Raw genomic sequence first — 18,415 nt, forward strand, 5'->3', positions numbered from 1 at the left:
GTTAAGCGCCACCACACGCGACAATGAAGTGTTTATTTCCGTCACCAAGGTGACAGCGTGGGCGGAGACACCAAGTGACGTTATGTGAAAGAAACGAACCAATGAACTGATAGGACGGGTGTGTGACGTCACAGTTAAAGTGAGAGGACCGTTATCCGAATAGCTCGGAATTGTAGAAAGGTAACGGCGCAGAAAATAGCTGCATATCGCATTAGTACATATTGGGTTGTGTGTAATCCCTAGTAATATTGCTTGAGTTGCATGGTGATTAAAGGAGCCCAAAATGGCTTAGTAGTAATTCGGGAAGCTTTCTCTGAGGGACCACAAGAGAATGATGCATTACACTCTGTGGTGAGTAATGCTACGCTATTTCCCTACTGCACATTCTTCGCGCTTCCCGTGATTCTGAAAATTATTCGCTATCAAATTCTCCCTTTTCTCCTTACCCACAATTGCCATTTTGACGCCATAATTTGTTTAATGCTTTCTATTTTATGGCCATTGGCTGGCTGTTATTAAAGTAAAGATATTAGATGGCTAACTTCACCTTTCGACAACTGTAAGCAGCTAGCTAGTTAGCTAGCTAGCTAGATGGATAGCTACCTATCAATGTGTGTCCACACTATTCAATGGACGCAAACTAGACGATAGTTTTTTAAGAGTTTATGAGTCGAACTTAAAGCACCACAAAATTTAACCTAATGGATTTTATCTGCGGGGCAGGTCAGTGGCATTAATGAATTTACAGATGACATTGCATATGACGTTCTCTGCTTAAGACTCTTGCAAAGCTATTAAGCTTTTACAACTTTGTGTGATTGCCGGGCATCTAGCGTGCCTGCACGGCATCACACCTTGATCTTCAGCTCCCAATATCTTGGGTAGTAAAAAAAAAAAAACTAGCGTGTAATATCTGGAATACATTTACAAACCAAATATTTAACTTTAATTCCAATACGCAATATTTTTTCCAAGATAATATGTGCAGTCTCACAAAACCCACGCAAATAGCTAACACAAGCCAACAGGACATTGATTATGCATTAATTATACATGAGATCACACCATTATGCAGACTCCCTCTCCCACCTTCATCATGCAAGCGATTAGGTCATATATGACTTGTACATCATGGGTATGGAGGTAGACTATCAGGGCTGAACACGTAGGTGATACCAAGATAAACCATCAAAGAATAGTTGCCATTTTACAGTCATTCAAATGAGTTGGCTGAAAACACACTAGTACACTGCCCACCTGCCCATAAAAGCATTAATGCTAGTCCTTTAAGAGCAAATTGGAACGCCACTAAGTGTTGAATGACCAACCGAGGTCATAGGCAATAGCTATATTTACCGTCCCAGTAACATGATCTCTGGCATTCTGGATCTCTCTGCTTATACAATTCCTCCCTGGTCTTCTCACTCAGGGGCCACAACTTCCTAAGCAAGCACACTGTCTAGCTGCTGAAAATATCACTGGTGAGCTTCACCTCCACTTTCCTAACTTTATGCTTTACCCTTTCATTTTTTATGTATGTGTTTATTTTTTATTATTATTTTTTTTTTTTTTGCCTGGGCTATGCTTTTTAAGTTCCCTTTTTAAGGTAACTGAAGAGATCTTTTAAGATAATCACTTGTGTGTTAATTTGGGCTATGGAGGTAACCCTGGATTTTACTGCTGCTTTGTAATGGAGTCCTTGGCTGTGTTGTGAATGCATTGCCTAATTTTTGAGCAATATGTGTGAAATATCCTAGGACTGATCCTAACTCTTTGGTCATGTTTTAAGTTCACAGAGAACAAATTATAGACATTTGGAATAGGCTGTGTTTGTTTTGTTATTAGGGTTTTTAACCTAAGATAAGGGTTTTTAAGCCTTGTCCTTTATTTAGAATTGAAAGTCTCCTTTTATTATATCCTTTATAGTAACTTTATTAAGGGTACAAAAGACTTGTACCTCTTAGTGTTCCAAATTACAAATGTTATATAGTCTTGAAAAGGCCTGGATTTTCAGATGTTACTGATCAAATATTTACATCCATTAATATTTTGACATTCCTGTTCATCTGGGGTAAATGTGATCATGGCATCATAGCTGTCCATTATAACCCACCTGTCTTTGTCTATTTCCTCAGGGTTGAGCAATGAGATGCAAATGTGAGATGTGAGAAGCTGCCACAATTTTTTTTTTCCAACAGCTGGATCTGAGAGAACAGATTTGCTTGGAGCAGGTACCCAACAACCTAACACCTGTCTTCTCCCAGAGTGCACACCATGTACATGGCACTGAGAGGGAACCACTGATCGCATGCACAAGGAATGTGGAGCATTGCAGCACCTTTCTGAACACTTGTCATCTTAAATTAAAAGAAACAACAACAGCAACAACAAAAAGCCACTCAAATGGATGTAGTAGTGTTGAAACAAAACCAACCTACCTGTCGAAGTTGTGTCTGATTGTGTTTTTAGCCTGGAATGCTTACATTTTTCTGGCTGTTTGAACTACATTCTCCATAATAATAGCCTCCATAATAAGAGGTCAACTATAAAATGTATTTCTAGTTTAGTTTAATGAGCCATATGTAGGCACACATGAATTACTGTGTTTGTCATGTTGGACCATTTTAAATACATAGTGAAACTCATCTAATTTTACCAGCTACAGTGAAGGCTTTACCATTAGTGCTAGAAGATGCTACAAACTGCATTCTAAGTTGTGTGATATTAGATGGAGTGCTGTCAGTTTACTTGGGCGGGCTGAGTTTAGCTGAGAGGCGAGTCAATCGACCCACTGGTCAGAAGAAAGGGCTCAGGCTTCACTATGGCCATCATGGTAGAGCTCTTATCTGCTCACATTTCAAGGTAAATATAGCTGTCCCCAAACTCTGCCTTAAGCATTCAACATGCTGACCACGAGCATTGTTTACGTTGCGAAAAGCACCATGTGGGACAGTGACGTCCCTGTGTTGTGAATGTGTTTGGTATTAGTATCATATTTAAAGCATAAATACTTTTAAGTATGATTATATAAAAGTAGACTATACTGTTGAATCTGCAACCAATGTTTTTGTGGATCTTTTTTGTTTTGTTTTTTTAACAAAGACACACCCATCTATGAGACCTCAAAATAGGGGCTGACAGTTTCGGTTACCAGTATGACATTTTTCAGTATCATTATTTGCAATATCCAAGTGCAACATGTTCTTATTTTGCAAAATGTCACTGCCTGCAAGTCCTTGTTAGGCCATGTCTGTTTCTCACATGCCTGGCGTGCACTTCCAACGTCAGCCAAGATCAGAGGCACTCTCCTCACTCAGCCCTGGTCCACACACAACTCCATAGCGCCATAGCGCTTATCACCCCTCTTAATGCTCTTTCAACACTTTCAGGTGTAAGGGCAGAAGTACATATCTAAAACCCAACATTTCTCAAGTTCCACAATTTGTTTGGCATTGACTTCTTCAAAGGTATATTTATCAACTGTTGTGTGGTCAGCTGATTTAGTACTGTTTGAGCATAAATTATTTGATTCTGTATATTTTCTGCACAGTGTACAGAAATGATTGGACATAGCCTAAAACCATTAGAAGTAGCCAGACCATTTTTTTTTCTTGGCAGAAAGTATAACAAAAAGGAAAAGCAATTTGTGTGTGGACCTGTTTAGGCTAGTTTTGCTTACCAACAAATACTCAACCAACTGCAAAATGCTCAATGATGTTGATACATTTTTGTTTACTTTGCAAAGGACACCAAAGGAACAAGTTAGACAACAGCCTTAAGGGTTCATGTGTGTATTAAGTGTGTATGTGAGCAGTCATGGTGTGCCATGTGCTTTGGACTGCCTCCAGCATGCTGCCTACCCCAGATCCATATGCTGAATTATTGATGCCTCTGTGCACTGCACTCACACAGAGAGAGAGAGAGAGAGAGAGAGAGAGAGAGAGAGAGAGAGAGAGAGAGAGAGAGAGAGAGAGAGAGAGAGAGAGAGAGAGAGAGAGAGAGAGAGAGAGAGAGAGAGAGAGAATGGGAGCCTTCCCACAGAACCCAACACGGATGGACAACACCAGATACCTTTATTTATTCAGTTGCTGCTCTGCCTTGTGAACAAGAGCCTGTCTCTCCATGAGAATGAACTGTGCCACCTTAACATGCAGCTCTACTCAGGAGACTCTCACATTACACATAAACAGCAGGGTCAGCAGCACACAGCCCAGGGCATACCAGCAGATGAGACCTCCACAAAAGCATGTAGGAGGCAGTTACTGCAGCAGCTTGGTGCAGCCAGAGTTGCCACACTTGCATACCTATATGTGTAATGAGAGTTGTGTTTGAAAGAGAGTCCTGGGCTACTGGTCAACAATGCTTTAAGGATTTAAGAGCACAGTACTCATCCAATATTCACAAATGGTGATTGCATAGTTTCCCATTGGAAAGATATGCATGAGAAATTCAGTTTTGTCTACTTTGAGAAACAGAAAAATTGGTGACCAGGACTTTTTGTTGTGCTGCTGTGTTCACACTTGATAACCTCAGACAACTTGCTGCTCTTTTCGTTTGCAGTCCATGCGGCCTGCCACCGTCTTGCCTCCGGCTGAACTTCCAGCATGTCTCGCGTCTCCTCCACGGCTAAGCGCTACGCTGGCTCTTCCTATACCAGCCACTATAGCTCATACGGCTCCTCCTTCACACCCACGCTCAGCTCCTACGACCGGGACAAGCTCCCCTACAAGGCAGCCACGTCGGGCTACTCCTCCTCCAGCTACCTGAGCTCAAGCGCCAGCCGCACCCGGAACTACAGTGCCTCATCAGAGCCAGAACGGGGTCGTCCCGTCCCACGCACTGACCTGCTGGGTAGCCGGCGCAGTGAGAGCCTGAGCCGCACGCCTGTCAAGGGCTACAGCTCAGGCCTCAATGGGGGCTCAGGCTACTCCAGCTACAGCTACACGCCGACGCCCACGAGCTACCTGTCCACATCACCCACCTCCTCCGCCAACATCTCACTCAGCCGCCGCAAATCGGTGAGCCAGAGCGACCTGACGCGTGACCTGGCCTCACTCGGCCTGACCGAGACCTCCAGCAGCGGTGGCAGCAGTGGCCTGAAGCCCTCCTACAGGAGTCGGGCCAGCGAGATGGCCGAGTCCTGCTACAGCACCACCGGCACGCGCTCAGCTTACGGGCTGTCACGCAGCTCCACGCAGGAGGCCCTGAGCAGCAACAGCCTGAGGGGCAGCAGCAGCGGAAGTCGCTTCCCAGCCTCCAGCGGCCGCTGCAGCTCGCCGCTCAGGGACTTGCCGGTAAGACTCCCAGGAATTCTCAGAGTACAGTCACTGTGGTGGGTGCTTGCTTGATGCAGCGTTAGCTGCTTCACATGGGTAATTACAGAGGTTATGTGTTCTTGTGCTTCATGGAGGGCACTGTTGTGTAGATATACTAATTAAAATCGGTCAAGTCCGTGGTATTGTCAAGGGACAGGAATTATTTTATACATGATTCATTGGTTCCTGAAATCACATCGGTCAGTTTGATTATATCTTCAATTAGGAATGATGGGATAATGCTGAGTGTCTTTGTAATTTGATTGATCCATGTGGAAAGAATGTTGCAATGTTGCACCAGCATCTCGATAGATGTCTTCATGTCTTCATCTCGCAGTCCTCATGGAGTAGTTGCCAAATTCTTGCCAACCCAATAGAATTTTACTTTAAATCAGCATTACTAACAGAACTACCAATACCTTTGCTATTGTACATTGGTAATTAATTGTAATTCTTGCTATTAAATGCCTGGCTTGTCAACACAGGAAACTGTTGGATCAGTGTCTAAATTTGGAGCAATGTCTGTCTGACTTTAAAATGAATTGTCTGGATTGAACAGATTTAGTCTGCACATCTGGGAATTTCATAAACCAATCATTTAAACAGTGCATGCCTGACTGCACTAATCAACTTACTTTAATTCTCCTGCTAATACTCTGAATATCCTGGACTGATTGTATTCAGGCTATTTATATGGCACTGAACCAGGTCGGTACACAGAGATGAAGACAAGTGATAGAACAGGGAGTGATTACTGTATAGAACCAGAGAGGACCTAAGATGAATAGTTTGCACTGGGGAGAGCATTTGGTGCAACATCAAAGACTGGATGCCTCATTTTCAATGATTTCATATGAAATGCATTATGTGATTGTACAGCTATGAAGTGGCGACCCTGCCCCTTGACATCTGAAAGAAGGGTTGCATCATTCAAATTCAAGAGAACTGCAGATACAAGAACCAAATGCCACGTTCCCAGTAACAGCATCCTTTGCGGAATTCCAGTAGTTTGAGTGTCTGAGCTAGTATTGGAGCAATTGTGTGTGTGTGTGTGTGTGTGTGTGTGTGTGTGTGTGCAAAGAGTATTAATGCATTTGCTCTGCCAAACTGCCATCGTTCTGAGCTTGGCATGCAGATGAAAAGAAAGTGGTACTTCTTTAATTTTACACCGATATCACAATCTCACCAGTCATCCTACAGCTTTTAATGTCTGCTTCAAGGTCCTTGAGTTCTCTGACGGGAAAAAAAACTTTGTGTAGCTTTCTTGACATCTCAGTCAAGATGTCAAATGTCTGTTCTTGGCACCTGGCTATTAGTGATATCAGTGGTACTCAGAGGTGACGACAGTTGTGAACATGTTGTTCTCTTTTATGGTATGTTGGGGGCAGTGGACGAGAAGAGTGAGTTTTCTTTCTGCAGAGAAACAGAATGTCAAGTCATAAGTGTAAAAAGCACTCTCAGAGAACCAACTGCATTTAGTTCTAAAAGACTATATGGCTTTATAAGAATACTATAGTTTGTAAGTACATAGATGGTACATAGGTAGTGTCTAGTTATCCAGTGGCAGTGGTTGGCAAATGTTTGGTAGCAGCAGTTATGTTGTTGTGTGAATGCTGTTGGTTTTGGGAGATGTTACTTTTTCAGTGAATAGTGGCAGTAGTGGCTGAGGACTGTGTAAAAACAAACATACAAAACACACATGCACAAATACACCTTGAGCTGTTTGTTTTGTACTTAGACAGTCATAAGACTATTAGTAACAGGATGCTCCTCGTCATCGAGACAGGGCCACCAACAGACTTACCTCACATATACCCACTACTGTTATTTAGCTGAGGTTTGTGGTTACAGTATATGACATGCACATTACTAGGTCTTGTCACATAACTTAAATCATTTGAACATGAATGGAGCAGTGTTTTGTTAGCGTGGTTCTGTGTCAGGCAGTGATGCCTCACTGAACTAAATTAAAGTGGTCTAGAGAATACTAAACTGCCTGGATTTAACCTTTCTGTCATGCTGTGATGCACTGTCCGTTACCGGCCAATATGATAATTCTACAGCCTATTTTTCTCCATTGAAGAAAGAGACCTGTCTTCTTGATCCTAAACTGCATCCTGCCTTTGCATTATGCCAGCAAAACAAATGATTTTCCAGTACAACTGTGCCTGCTCTTCATTTGCTTTAGTCTATTCATGCTATAGGAAATGTGTTTTATCTTATTAGTTCTAATGTGTTGGTGTTTGTTGTTGCTGTTTTTGTGTGCTTGGAGACTGAAGAGACTAGCCAGAGCTGACTAGCAGTGTTGGTCTTTCAGCCTCTGTCCCTATCATCCCAATTTCAGATGTGTAGATTAACTATGAAAGGGTCAAAGCGTGCCACCTCTGTGAGTGAGATGAAGGACTGTGCGACTTTATTTTGCCCTTTCCTGACTATTTCACGGCAAAGTTAGAACCATTCTCAAGAGCTGAGGTCTCCTTTACACCCCCAGACCTGATAATCAGACGCACTGGCCCACTTTCATCGCCTTTATTACTACTAACACGCATACTCAAGTATAATTATATCGTTTAGGTGGTTCCCAGGAGATTGTCTAACAATCCGCTTTTTCGCCAAATTTAGCCCAGTAACTTTGATAGATCCATTTAGATGAATGTCAGTTTACAGTCATTTGCGTTATTGGTTATTGTCCTGATAGTGAGGAGGGCTAGTGCCGACAGATTGGTATCGTTTATATGTTAGGATACGCACGATATTCACGTTTTTGTCATTTTTTAGCCAACTTGTACAGACTTCCACAAACATTTCTGTAATGTCTTTGACCGTCGCTCTTTATTTGAGTCCCGTCTTGTTGGCGTGGGCGTTTGAAGAGGGTGCTGTGTCTGACGCCTGCGCGCTGAGTGTCCTACTAAAACGCACTGCAACCGGCTCCCAGCTTGAATCGTGCAACCTTGAGTTACTCATCTGCGCTGACATATGACAGACTTTTTTTCTTTTTCTTTTTTTGCTGCCCCTCGCGTTTTCTTTACCGTTTATTTTTCGGCGAATTGTTTTGGAGTGATCGTAGACCGGTATGGCAGCGAGGGCTGTGTTGTCCTGAAACACCCGTTTACTGAAGTGTCCTGCCACAGGTTGTGTGAAACCCAGGAGACGATGGGATTTCTGAATACAATCCAAACATTTTGAAAGGAAGAAAAGAGAGTGTTCAATCTTAGATAAAATCGCTCTGCGGTCGGTAGAAGTTAATTAACGGAGATAATTCGTTATGCCGAGCATACGACAGTCGTACCCAGTTACCATCCCCGAGGAGTCGGCGACTTCGTATTCATTTCTGAAGCAGGATACGCGGCGAAAAACCTCAGCCATGTCAGGATCGCTTTTGGTCTCCACTTTCATGGGGCTTCTGATTAACCAAGCCAGGGTAGGAAAACGAGATTGAATTTTTCATGTCATTAAAGTACAGCTCACAATGACTGGGAGTACAAAAGAACATTGATTTAGCGAATGGACGCATGGTGAATCTCACAACATATAACGGAGGTTGCGTGAATCCATCTTCAGTAAGCGCTCTCTTGGTTGTCGGAGATCATTAATAACAAGCTGGTTATTTAATAACCAGAAACAGTCACACTCTTTTCTATTTGTTGATGAGACCGATTACATGGTATGTCAGTCTTTTCAATGTGAAATCGATCTTCAGTTTACAGCCTACTATGTAGGCTAAAACAGGAAAGGGGAAAAGTTGAGATTGAACGTTGGGGTCATCAGAGGTCACGGTTTAAAATGCCCTGTCAAAAACGTGGGGCTCCAACATGAAGGGAGTTAATCGAACCACACAGCAGAGTATACGATTCATATTACCGCTTAAGTTAAATGACTCATAGCATGTAAGTAATTTTGTGCACTTGTCTAGCATTATGTAATGCCCAGAAATCGCAAGAGCTGTCTCTGTCCACCCCGCCCCTCGTATCATGCTCCCAGCTGCTGGCCATGTTTCCTTGCTGAATGGTCATCGTTGTAATACTCCATGGATCCAGTACTTGTGTACTTGCTGTGTTGTTGTTTTTTTTGAGCCCGACAAAGTAGCGGAATTTTGTCAGATTCAGGCTGGTTGTGATATGACTGCAATGATAATTAATGGGTATCACATGAAAACCTGCTTTGGAAGCTACTTGGAAGATTTTGTGTTAGTCAAATCACGAAGTATCATCTGTTATTAAATGTATCAGGAGTGCCTCTCCCATCGCTGAGAGATGACTAAGTTGTATTTTAACTCCTGTTTTGTACTTTTCTGTTTGGGCTTTAGAACTTTAAGGCCTCATGGATACAGCCTAATCTTCTTATGTAGTTTTTTTTATTCATTTCATTTCAATTTTCGGTATTACATCTTTATAGATTGTTTTACAAATATTAGTTTATTTCTTTGTTTATTTAAACAAGTATTGCAAATAACCTCTAAAAGCAGCGTTGTCCCTGTGACTTTCCCTCCAGCCTATTTACTATTTGCTGGCCTCCAGTGCCCCTGGCCCCTGGCCTCTGGCACTGATGGCAGAGTGTCAGTTAGCTAATGAGTGTGAGCAGCAAACCCGCCAACTTGTTTATTAGCCACTGGATAAAACAGGAAATGGAGGACACGGCATTCTCCAGCACCTACAAATGTTCTGCCAGCTCACTGTGGAGTTTGTGCAGCAGGGTGGTTGTGTACAGCTATCTTTTACCCAGTCATGCCAGGAACCAGACTGCTAGTAAATGAGAGGCTGAGCATGGAAGTGGCAATTCTTTTTAGGCAATGGAATAAAGAAACTCTTAGAAATTACATTACTGGGCTTCTAATGGGTACACTGGTCTAAGTGATGCTTTCAAATGCAGGTGAGCCTCAGCTATATTTTACATTAAATCTGAGAAGTCCCGTTTGCAGTCAAGCATACTGCAGGGGAGAAAGGGTCTCTCTCCATGAGGGAATGTTGAATTTTTCAGGTATCCTTGTAATCATGTTGTTCAGCAGTTTTCTGACTCTGTGGTGCTGTGTTGGCTGTTGGTTCAGGAAAGCACAGTTTAGGAGAAAGTAATGCATATATAGGAAAATAAATCATGAATATGAAACATGGAGGTATAACTTAACACAAGTATAATAATCCGGTGTTGTTCTGACATCCTGGAACACTTTTGTGTCTACTCTGGATTAACAGTATGTTCCTACTGCCAGGGTGACAAGTCTATGAGCTAGGAAATCTCAACCAAATCAGAGATACCAGTGAACATTCCTGTTCGTTTGGTTTTCACTTTTTTTGGTTCTGGTTTTGTGTTTTTGTGTTGAGGCAGCAGAACAAGCAACTTGAAATTCTATGCTTGAAAATGACTCGCAGCAGCAACCTGAGAGTTGTTGACGTGCATAACTGTATATCTTGATATTTAAGTAACCACCTGATGACATACCTGAACCAAAGCTGCACTATGGCTCAGTGGATGGAGGCCTGTAGGTTGCAAGAGTTCATTTAATCTTTTGATCTGTATCTGTGGGTCAGAGCATGGAGCCAGGGAGCAGTGGCCCTCCAACAGCACGATTAGTCTCCCTCACCTCTGTATTACGGATGGCACTGATACCATGACCTGCTTCCCTCCTCACCAGCAGTCAAGCGGAGTAAGAGAGCAGTGAAACAGCAAGGTGTCCGTTTGCGACTATGTTATGGTGTTTTTCTGACAGGTTAATTTAGGGTTGGTCCTTTTAGTCAGCAAAACATATGATCTTAGGCATGCATAACTTGGACATGACAGACAAGATTTGCTGTCCTGAAGATTTCTGAGGAGATTGTGACTACTATGATGATGGTAGGGTGGAGCAAAACTACAGTTTGAGTGAAACATACAAAAACAAGAAAAGGGAAAAAAGGACATAATAGGAAATTGCACATTTCATAGTTGACATTTATATTTATATACCTTAATCCATTGGCAGTCCACCTTGTTCAATGTCATGTACTCAAATCAGTTTGTCCAGTACTTATGCAAATTTTCAGCCTGTACGTTTAAGATAAACATGAGTTTATCCATATCAAAGATGGTTTTAACCACATCATGAAATTCTTTTGGTAGTTGTTGTAATGATTTCTAACCAATTTCTTGTTATTCCTTTTTTTTTCCATTCCATTCCATTTCTTGTTTTTTTTTTGTTTTTTTTACTTGTTGCTAATATTGTTTGAAACCGGTATTTCTCAAATATATCCAGTCGTCTGCACATAAGGCGCAAGTACACAGTCTCAAAGTTTTAGGGTATTTAGGGTTGCTTTAACACCTGTTGTGTAATTTTGTGCTTCACCCCCAGAAGGGTTGAACAAATAAAAGGCCACTAGTCTTCAAGGCAGTTCCCACATATGTTCCACTGTACTTTACAATATAGTAGATATGGATCTCTGTCAGAAATTGACGTGGTAATAGTAGACATGGTAACAGAAGCCGCAATACAGTACAAAGCATTCCTTTATGTTCCATACAGTGGCATCTGCTGTGGAACATGGTGGAGGATCATATGTTATTTCAGGTTATGGCTGTAAAAATACAGTCGCTCAGCTGAGGCCGTCTGGAGGGCTCCCAGCAACCCACTGCTGATACAGGATCAGCTGTGCCACGGCTACGCTGGTTCAGCCAATGAGCGGATGGCCCATCTAAGAGGATGCTATTTTTGGTATTGGCGATATTACTCAGCCGTGTATGACGAACCTAGCTAGCGTGCTTGCTCTTGAGATGGCAGGGCACAACAAGAAGATTTCTACTGATAGTATTATGAGGGCAGAATGATGTTAGCCCTCATACAGCTGCTCCATGGACTGTCACATACCGAAACCACAAAAGCTTCCACGTGTATCCATGCACTGAAACTCCTAATGTTTTTACATCATTTCCATAATCGTCTGTTAATTAAGCTGCTGTTGTTGTTGTTGGAAAAGGCGACAGATGGCAAGTGTATGAGTAGTTGATATAAGGCAGCTGTTCCCAGGCATCCGGCAGCACTATGTTGGAAGCTGTGAGGCCCACGGGTGCCCGCGTGCTTGGCTGCCGTGGCTGGCATCTAGGTGAGGCCTGCTGAGCACAGCACGGCCTTCCTGCTGCTTGGTTGAGCTGTGGCTCATAGCAGATCGCGTTTCATCTCCTGTGCTTCAGCGCTCCGGAAAAACAACACCGTGTCAAGTGTCTAGTCTGTCTGCTTCTTTAATGTCTGGCTTCTGTCTAACCCATCCTCCATGCAATTTAGAAACACGTAAGGGTGATTTTTAGTTTCCACACAGAAAGATTAATAAACGCATATGTGCACACACATACACACACACACACACACACACACACACACAACTGCTGTTGTTTCTCAGTTTTCAGGGTATGGATTTGCTGTTGGTCCAAACTAATGGTTTGTCTTTTATGCTTTTTCAGAACTCCAAGAGTGCCCAAGGCCTGGTGGGACTGAAGAACCTGGGAAACACAGTGAGTCTGCTGCAAGCTGCAGATTTTTTACACAGTCACATCAGTGGCAGCCTTGATGAACTATGGTGTAGTTTATTAAAATCGGTCCCATAAAGAGACTGAATTAGTCATACATAACTATTCTGCTTGATGTCATGCATGAGCAAAGCAAAGTGCTGCCATACCCAGTTTGCTTTGGTCATCAACCGTGTGCTGAACACAGTGAGTCGGACACAGAATCATTTCATACTGTCATATCCTTCATCCTCTGGCTGTGGGAAATCCAGCAGCTTCTCAGAACCTTTGATATCGCTCTCACATTCCTTTTGATCTCTCCATTCCATGAGATTATTTGTCATCCTATCTTCTCACTTGGAACATTCAGTTAGCTTTTGCCAGGCAACAGTAATCATGCGGTCCAAAAATAAACCGCTACACGGTGCATGCTGAACTAGTTGTGCGCGGGCGTCCTTCCTGGCAGTGCTGATCTTGGGGAGCCGGCCTGTGGAGCAGGGGAACAGACCCTGCCCTTTCTGCCTGTTATGATGCATAATGACAGCATGTGGTGGTTTGTGAAGACCTCCCTCCTGCTCCTTTCTTTCTCTGCAGTGCTTTATGAATTCCATCCTCCAGTGTCTTAGCAACACGCAAAGCCTGCGAGACTACTGTCTACACAACTCCCACCGCCGAGACCTCAAGAACAACAATCGCACAAACACTGCACTCATGGAGGGTAAGGGCAATCGCACAAGAAACCCGGCTGCTATACATTTGTTTGTTTGTTTGTGTTTGTTGAGCTCTAACTCTCTTTAAATAAACGCGAGCCTTGTTTGGGCCGACTTACAGCTTTTCTCTGTCCCTGCCATTCTAGAATTTGCCAAGCTCATTCAAACCATGTGGTCATCGTCTGGCAGCGAAGCCATCAGCCCATCCGAGTTCAAAACACAGATCCAGAGATATGCCCCAAGATTTGTGGGCTATAAGTAAGTTTAGTGACCATGTCTGCGCGCTAGCTGTGCTGCTGTTCGGCTCCCTGCTGTTGCTCCACCTGTGCTGAAAGAAACACTCTCTCCATTACCCCAGCCAACAGGATGCCCAGGAGTTTCTGCGTTTCCTGCTGGATGGCCTACACAACGAGGTGAACAGGGTTACTGTTCGGCCTCGGGCAACCACAGAGGACTTTGACCATTTAGCGTAAGTGTCTGAGTGTTTGACTGGTGGGTCTGACTCCGGCTCAGCGACTCTAGAGCTGGGCCGACCAGGTCCTGCAGGGGGGCCGGAGGGCAGATGGCACCGACCAGCAGCCCTGTGCTCATAACTCGGCTGTGTTTCTAGTGGACAACATGCCAGATTGTGAGCGCTGCCTTAGGAGCATGTTGTGCTGACACACTGCGTTCTGTCCCCACAGAGATGAGGAGAAAGGGAAAAAGATGTGGAGCAAGTACCTAGAAAGGGAGGACAGCAAAATCGTAGGTATGTCTGTACAAGCAAAGCAAGAAAATATTTCTGAGCTCTTGAATATGTAAATGAGTGCATTGTCTATAGCTTGTACTCCTTAAAACAGGTGCAAACAAAATGGTTTTACAAATTAGTTTGATTTCAAATAAATGTTTTGTTACCTAATGCCGTACCTGCTGGGTTTTTCTGATGTACATTTATGCGTGTTTAGATTTGTTTGTAGGGCAGCTGAAGAGCTCCTTGACTTGTACCGACTGTGGCTACTGTTCCACTGTGTTCGATCCCTTCTGGGATCTTTCCTTACCAATCGCCAAGGTCAGTTCATCTTAGACAGCCCCCCCGCACACACACACATTCTTTGCAGCATGCATGTGGTACATTGAGCGGTGGTGTTTGACTCTGTGTGCTGTGCTCAGAAGGGGTACGGGGAGGTCAGTCTAATGGACTGCATGCGTCTCTTCACTAAAGAGGATGTTCTGGATGGAGATGAGAAACCGGTGAGAAATAGAAACTGGTTGAGCCATGCTTGCTCAGCCCTGCTTCTGCTGCGTGTTTTGTGTTAAACAGTTCTTTGCTACATGGGAAGAGTACCAGTGTGCCAAAAGGTTGTGTCTGTCTCCTTCCCCCTAGACGTGTTACAGGTGTAAAGCCAGAAGAAGATGTACAAAGAAGTTCACAATTCAAAGGTTCCCCAAAATCTTAGTGCTGCGTATCCTTTCTTATCTCCTGGGTTTGAATGTTTTAATATTTTAGGATTAGGAGAACTGATCAAGTTTAACCAGCACACATATGTGAATGGAGTTCAAGGTCTTCGTCAGGTTGCTTGAGATTGGAGTTTTTACCAATGGCTGCCGTCTATGGATAGAACTGTGTCTTTCCTTGATTCACTCGTGCAGATCTGAAACGCTTCTCAGAAGCTCGAGTCAGATCCAGCAAGCTGTCCACTTTTGTCAGCTTCCCATTGAAGGACCTGGACCTCAGGGAGTTTGCCTCGGACAGAAGTAGTTAGTCCTATCCTACGTTATATTCACAAATAAGACAGGTCAAATCAAAATGTGTTATTGTCACCCCAAAAGATAATCATGCTTGTATTCATAGTTCTGTACACGCACAAAAAAACACAGAAAGTGCAGACAATGAATAGGCAACATAACACAGGAAAGAATAAGAGCAAAAAACTGCATTAAAAATGCCCCAAAAAATCCTCTATTCTCAGTGCTGTGAAGCATAAGGTGTCTTTTGAATCCTCTGTTTCTGTCCTTATTTCTAGGTAGTGCAGTCTATAATCTGTATGCAGTGTCCAATCACTCAGGCACAACAATGGGAGGGCACTACACAGCGTACTGCTGCAACCCTGCCTCTGGAGAATGGTACACGTATAATGACTCCAGGTACTCGTTTCCTTTTTCAGTCTAAACCCACAGCCTATGCTGCCCCGTGGCTACGAAAGTGCCTGTGAGTGCCCTAGCGCAACTTTTACCCACTGTTTAATGACTACACCCCACATATCAGGGCTTGTCTCCCAAAATTCAGCCTCCCGCTGCAAGCACATGGCGTAGAATCTGCCCCAGGAACGCGCTCTTCACCGCGGCCCCTGAGCTGGGTGTCACCACTTTTCAGCAGCTTACCTTCAGCCGTTTTGTTTTTTTTTCCCCTCTGCGTGCTGCTCCCTCCCTCGCTCTTGTTCTCTGACCCCTCTCCTACTCACTCTCTCCCCAAGAAAACCGCTGTCTCGTCTTTAGAAGCGTCAACACGCCGCGTCCTTCACTGCTCCCCTCGGTGTGGGTCCTCCCCCTTCACTTTCGCCTTTTTGCGCAAATCCCATAATGACAACATCATTATCTTTATCACCACAAATGGCATTTATCTCTATTTATGGCAGTAATGACTTACTGCACCTGAACCACAGGTGGGAATGCAGCAGCACAAAAATTCAGGCGAGGACAATACCTGACGTGAACCTCCGTCTTCCTGCAGAGTAACGCCAATGTCCTCCAGCCAGGTGCGCAGCAGTGACGCGTATGTGCTCTTCTACGAGCGAGTTGGCCTCTGAGGCTGCGTGGCTTGCAGGAGGCTCCTGACAGACGAGGAGCTTGTCGACCCTGCTGGACACCTGGGAGAACTACAACGTAACGTCCTCACCGGAACTCTGACGCCAGGTCCAGTTCATTTCTAGCGGGGAGCACAAGGTGTGGTGACCGTGTGCGTCTGTGTGTGAGTGTGTACCCAAAGGGCAGCTCCTGGGGAGACACTGTCAGGCAATAAAATCCTCTTGGCTCCATATCAGAAGCTCCTTGCTATGCACCGCAGCAGAACTCTGGCCCAACAGAGCCGCCTTCTTTAAGATCGCCTCAGTATAAAGACTTTTTTCCTTACCATTTTTTTTCTTGTTTTTTTTTTTTAAATGTATCGCTGCACTTTGGGAGTTGAACTGGTATAAGGCTCCCCCTGCTGGGGCATTGAGAGAACAACCCCTTACCTGCGATTCACACACTAGTTGACATGCCTCTGTTCCACCCCTGCACTACTTACCTCTCCCATGCTAATGTTTAGTGGTTCTTTCACCTGTCAATCTCTCCTGGCCAGTCTCCTCTGTGTCCTGCCCTCGGACCTCCCGAGAAGTGGGAGGGTCAGAGGGGTCTGTGGAAGGACCGAGTAGCTATGGCATGGAGGCGTTTGTGGGTGTTTTTTTTAATATATAATTCAGAGTGGCTGCTACTGATATCTGATACTTTAAATGCTGTGAATGAGAGGACAGTTCACTTCAGATGACTATAATTACCAAAATAGTCCCAGAGAAGGCGGATTGGTTTATCCTCAATTTCATGCCATTGAACATCAGAAAAATGTTTTGAAAAAACACTATATCTGTATATTTTTATATATGATGCAATATAGAGAATGTAATATACAGTGGTGCTGAAAATGACCCGTTACTGTTTTCAGTTTAACAGGAGAAATTGAATGGATACTATTTATGCTTACAGGTGAAAATATGATGAGTCACTTGTCAACAGTGGCAATCAAAGTATATATAAAATAATAAATTTTAGACAAACTACCATTCTTTGTGTCTTGGTGTTTATGTAGAATTCTGAATCAAAATGATGCACTGCCTTTTGCATTGTGGTTCAATAGTCATGTTAAAAGAACATTGTTTGAGCAATAATGTTCTTACTGATCATTATCACTGTAGCTTAAGCCTTGCGAAAGCCAAGAGGTGTCCACACGTCCCTGCACACATATTCAATCATTTAAATCATGCTGACAATTTTTCCATTACTTAAACTGATCTGTCTTTATGGAGGTTACATTTCCACAAAGTAACATCAATCTAATTGACTTACAAGACAATCATAGGTTCCAAGGAAGTTGCTGAGAAATGAACTTGGAAACCATATATACAGGGAATGGTTACTTATCAGTAGGTGTAGCTGGAGAAGTAGGAAGAATGTATTGCACGGAAGACTGGAAAAGAAAAAGAAGTGTTTAGGAAAGCCCTAGGCAAATTCATGGTAAAAGCTCAATGGCATGTGGTAAGCGTGGCTGCTTCTCATGAAGTTATTTAGCAGTGTGTACACTGAAGACTAGGAAAAACTAGGAGCACTAAAGTTGGGGTATTATGTGTTTTACAGTCATCTTCAGATTTAAGGTGATTAGAAATCTTCACTCCAAACATTTTTAACTCTCAGGTGGAAACCAAAGAGTCTCTTTACTGACACTCGTGTTGCTAGGCAGGTGAAATGCTGGGAAGACCTTGGTGTGAAATACTATCCTCGGAAAGGACATTCAGGCTGGGGAGAAGACCAGTGTGTGTTTAAAACAACATGGCTGGGTGGATGGCGTGAGACTGGTAGTGGTGGACACCCCTGGCTGGAGCATTTTTGGTTTGGCCAACGCGAAGAGGGTGAGACGGGAGCTTCTGCGCAGTACGATGCTTTGTCCAGGTGGACATCAGGCCTTCCTCCTGGTCATCCCAGTAGATGAGTTCAGTAACAGAGACCGCCAGGCGGCCGAGGAATACACGAGTGTGCTCGGACCTGTGTGGAAGAGCACAATCGTGCTCTTCACTTGGGGCAATGTGCTGAGGGGCAGAAACATTAAAAACATTAGGAAGGGCGGTGAGGCTCTTCAGAAGATCCTGGACAAATGTGCTTACAGGTACCATGTCTTAAACAATAAGAGAG

The 18,415-nt window shown here is 43.7% G+C and overlaps 1 protein-coding gene across 9 annotated transcripts; it reads left to right on the forward strand.

Moving 5' to 3' along the window:
- Window positions 1-141: 141 nt before the first annotated feature.
- Window positions 142-17,292, forward strand: usp2a (ubiquitin specific peptidase 2a). 9 transcript variants are annotated; one of them, XM_081700022.1, is made up of 15 exons: window positions 142-351; window positions 1,430-1,481; window positions 2,136-2,231; window positions 4,561-5,294; window positions 12,741-12,791; window positions 13,380-13,503; window positions 13,642-13,753; window positions 13,854-13,964; window positions 14,179-14,243; window positions 14,440-14,543; window positions 14,648-14,725; window positions 14,859-14,937; window positions 15,125-15,232; window positions 15,499-15,619; window positions 16,206-17,292. In XM_081700022.1, exons 4-15 carry the CDS (start codon window positions 4,605-4,607, stop codon window positions 16,279-16,281), a joined length of 1,719 nt encoding a protein of 572 aa, XP_081556148.1. In that variant the 5' UTR covers window positions 142-351; window positions 1,430-1,481; window positions 2,136-2,231; window positions 4,561-4,604; the 3' UTR covers window positions 16,282-17,292. The 9 variants fall into 9 exon arrangements, with proteins under 9 accessions (XP_081556148.1, XP_081556146.1, XP_026853502.2 ...); XM_081700020.1 differs by having other exon boundaries at window positions 143-351; window positions 2,136-2,862; window positions 14,645-14,725; XM_026997701.3 differs by having other exon boundaries at window positions 143-351; window positions 14,645-14,725.
- The last annotated feature ends 1,123 nt before the right edge of the window (window positions 17,293-18,415 follow it).

Source organism: Electrophorus electricus, chromosome 17 (assembly GCF_041902795.1).
Source record: "Electrophorus electricus isolate QZ-2024a chromosome 17, ASM4190279v1, whole genome shotgun sequence".
Classification (NCBI taxonomy): domain Eukaryota; kingdom Metazoa; phylum Chordata; class Actinopteri; order Gymnotiformes; family Gymnotidae; genus Electrophorus; species Electrophorus electricus.

What these genes read in the sequence shown, in the direction of transcription:
- usp2a (XM_081700020.1), top strand. Translation starts at nt 4,605, where the DNA reads ATGTCTCGCGTCTCCTCCACGGCTAAGCGCTACGCTGGCTCTTCCTAT. An exon ending in CCAAGATTTGTGGGCTATAA is followed by an intron (nt 13,754 to 13,853) that starts GTAAGTTTAGTG and finishes CCATTACCCCAG; the next exon opens with CCAACAGGATGCCCAGGAGT. An exon ending in TTTCCTTACCAATCGCCAAG is followed by an intron (nt 14,544 to 14,644) that starts GTCAGTTCATCT and finishes TGCTGTGCTCAG; the next exon opens with AAGGGGTACGGGGAGGTCAG.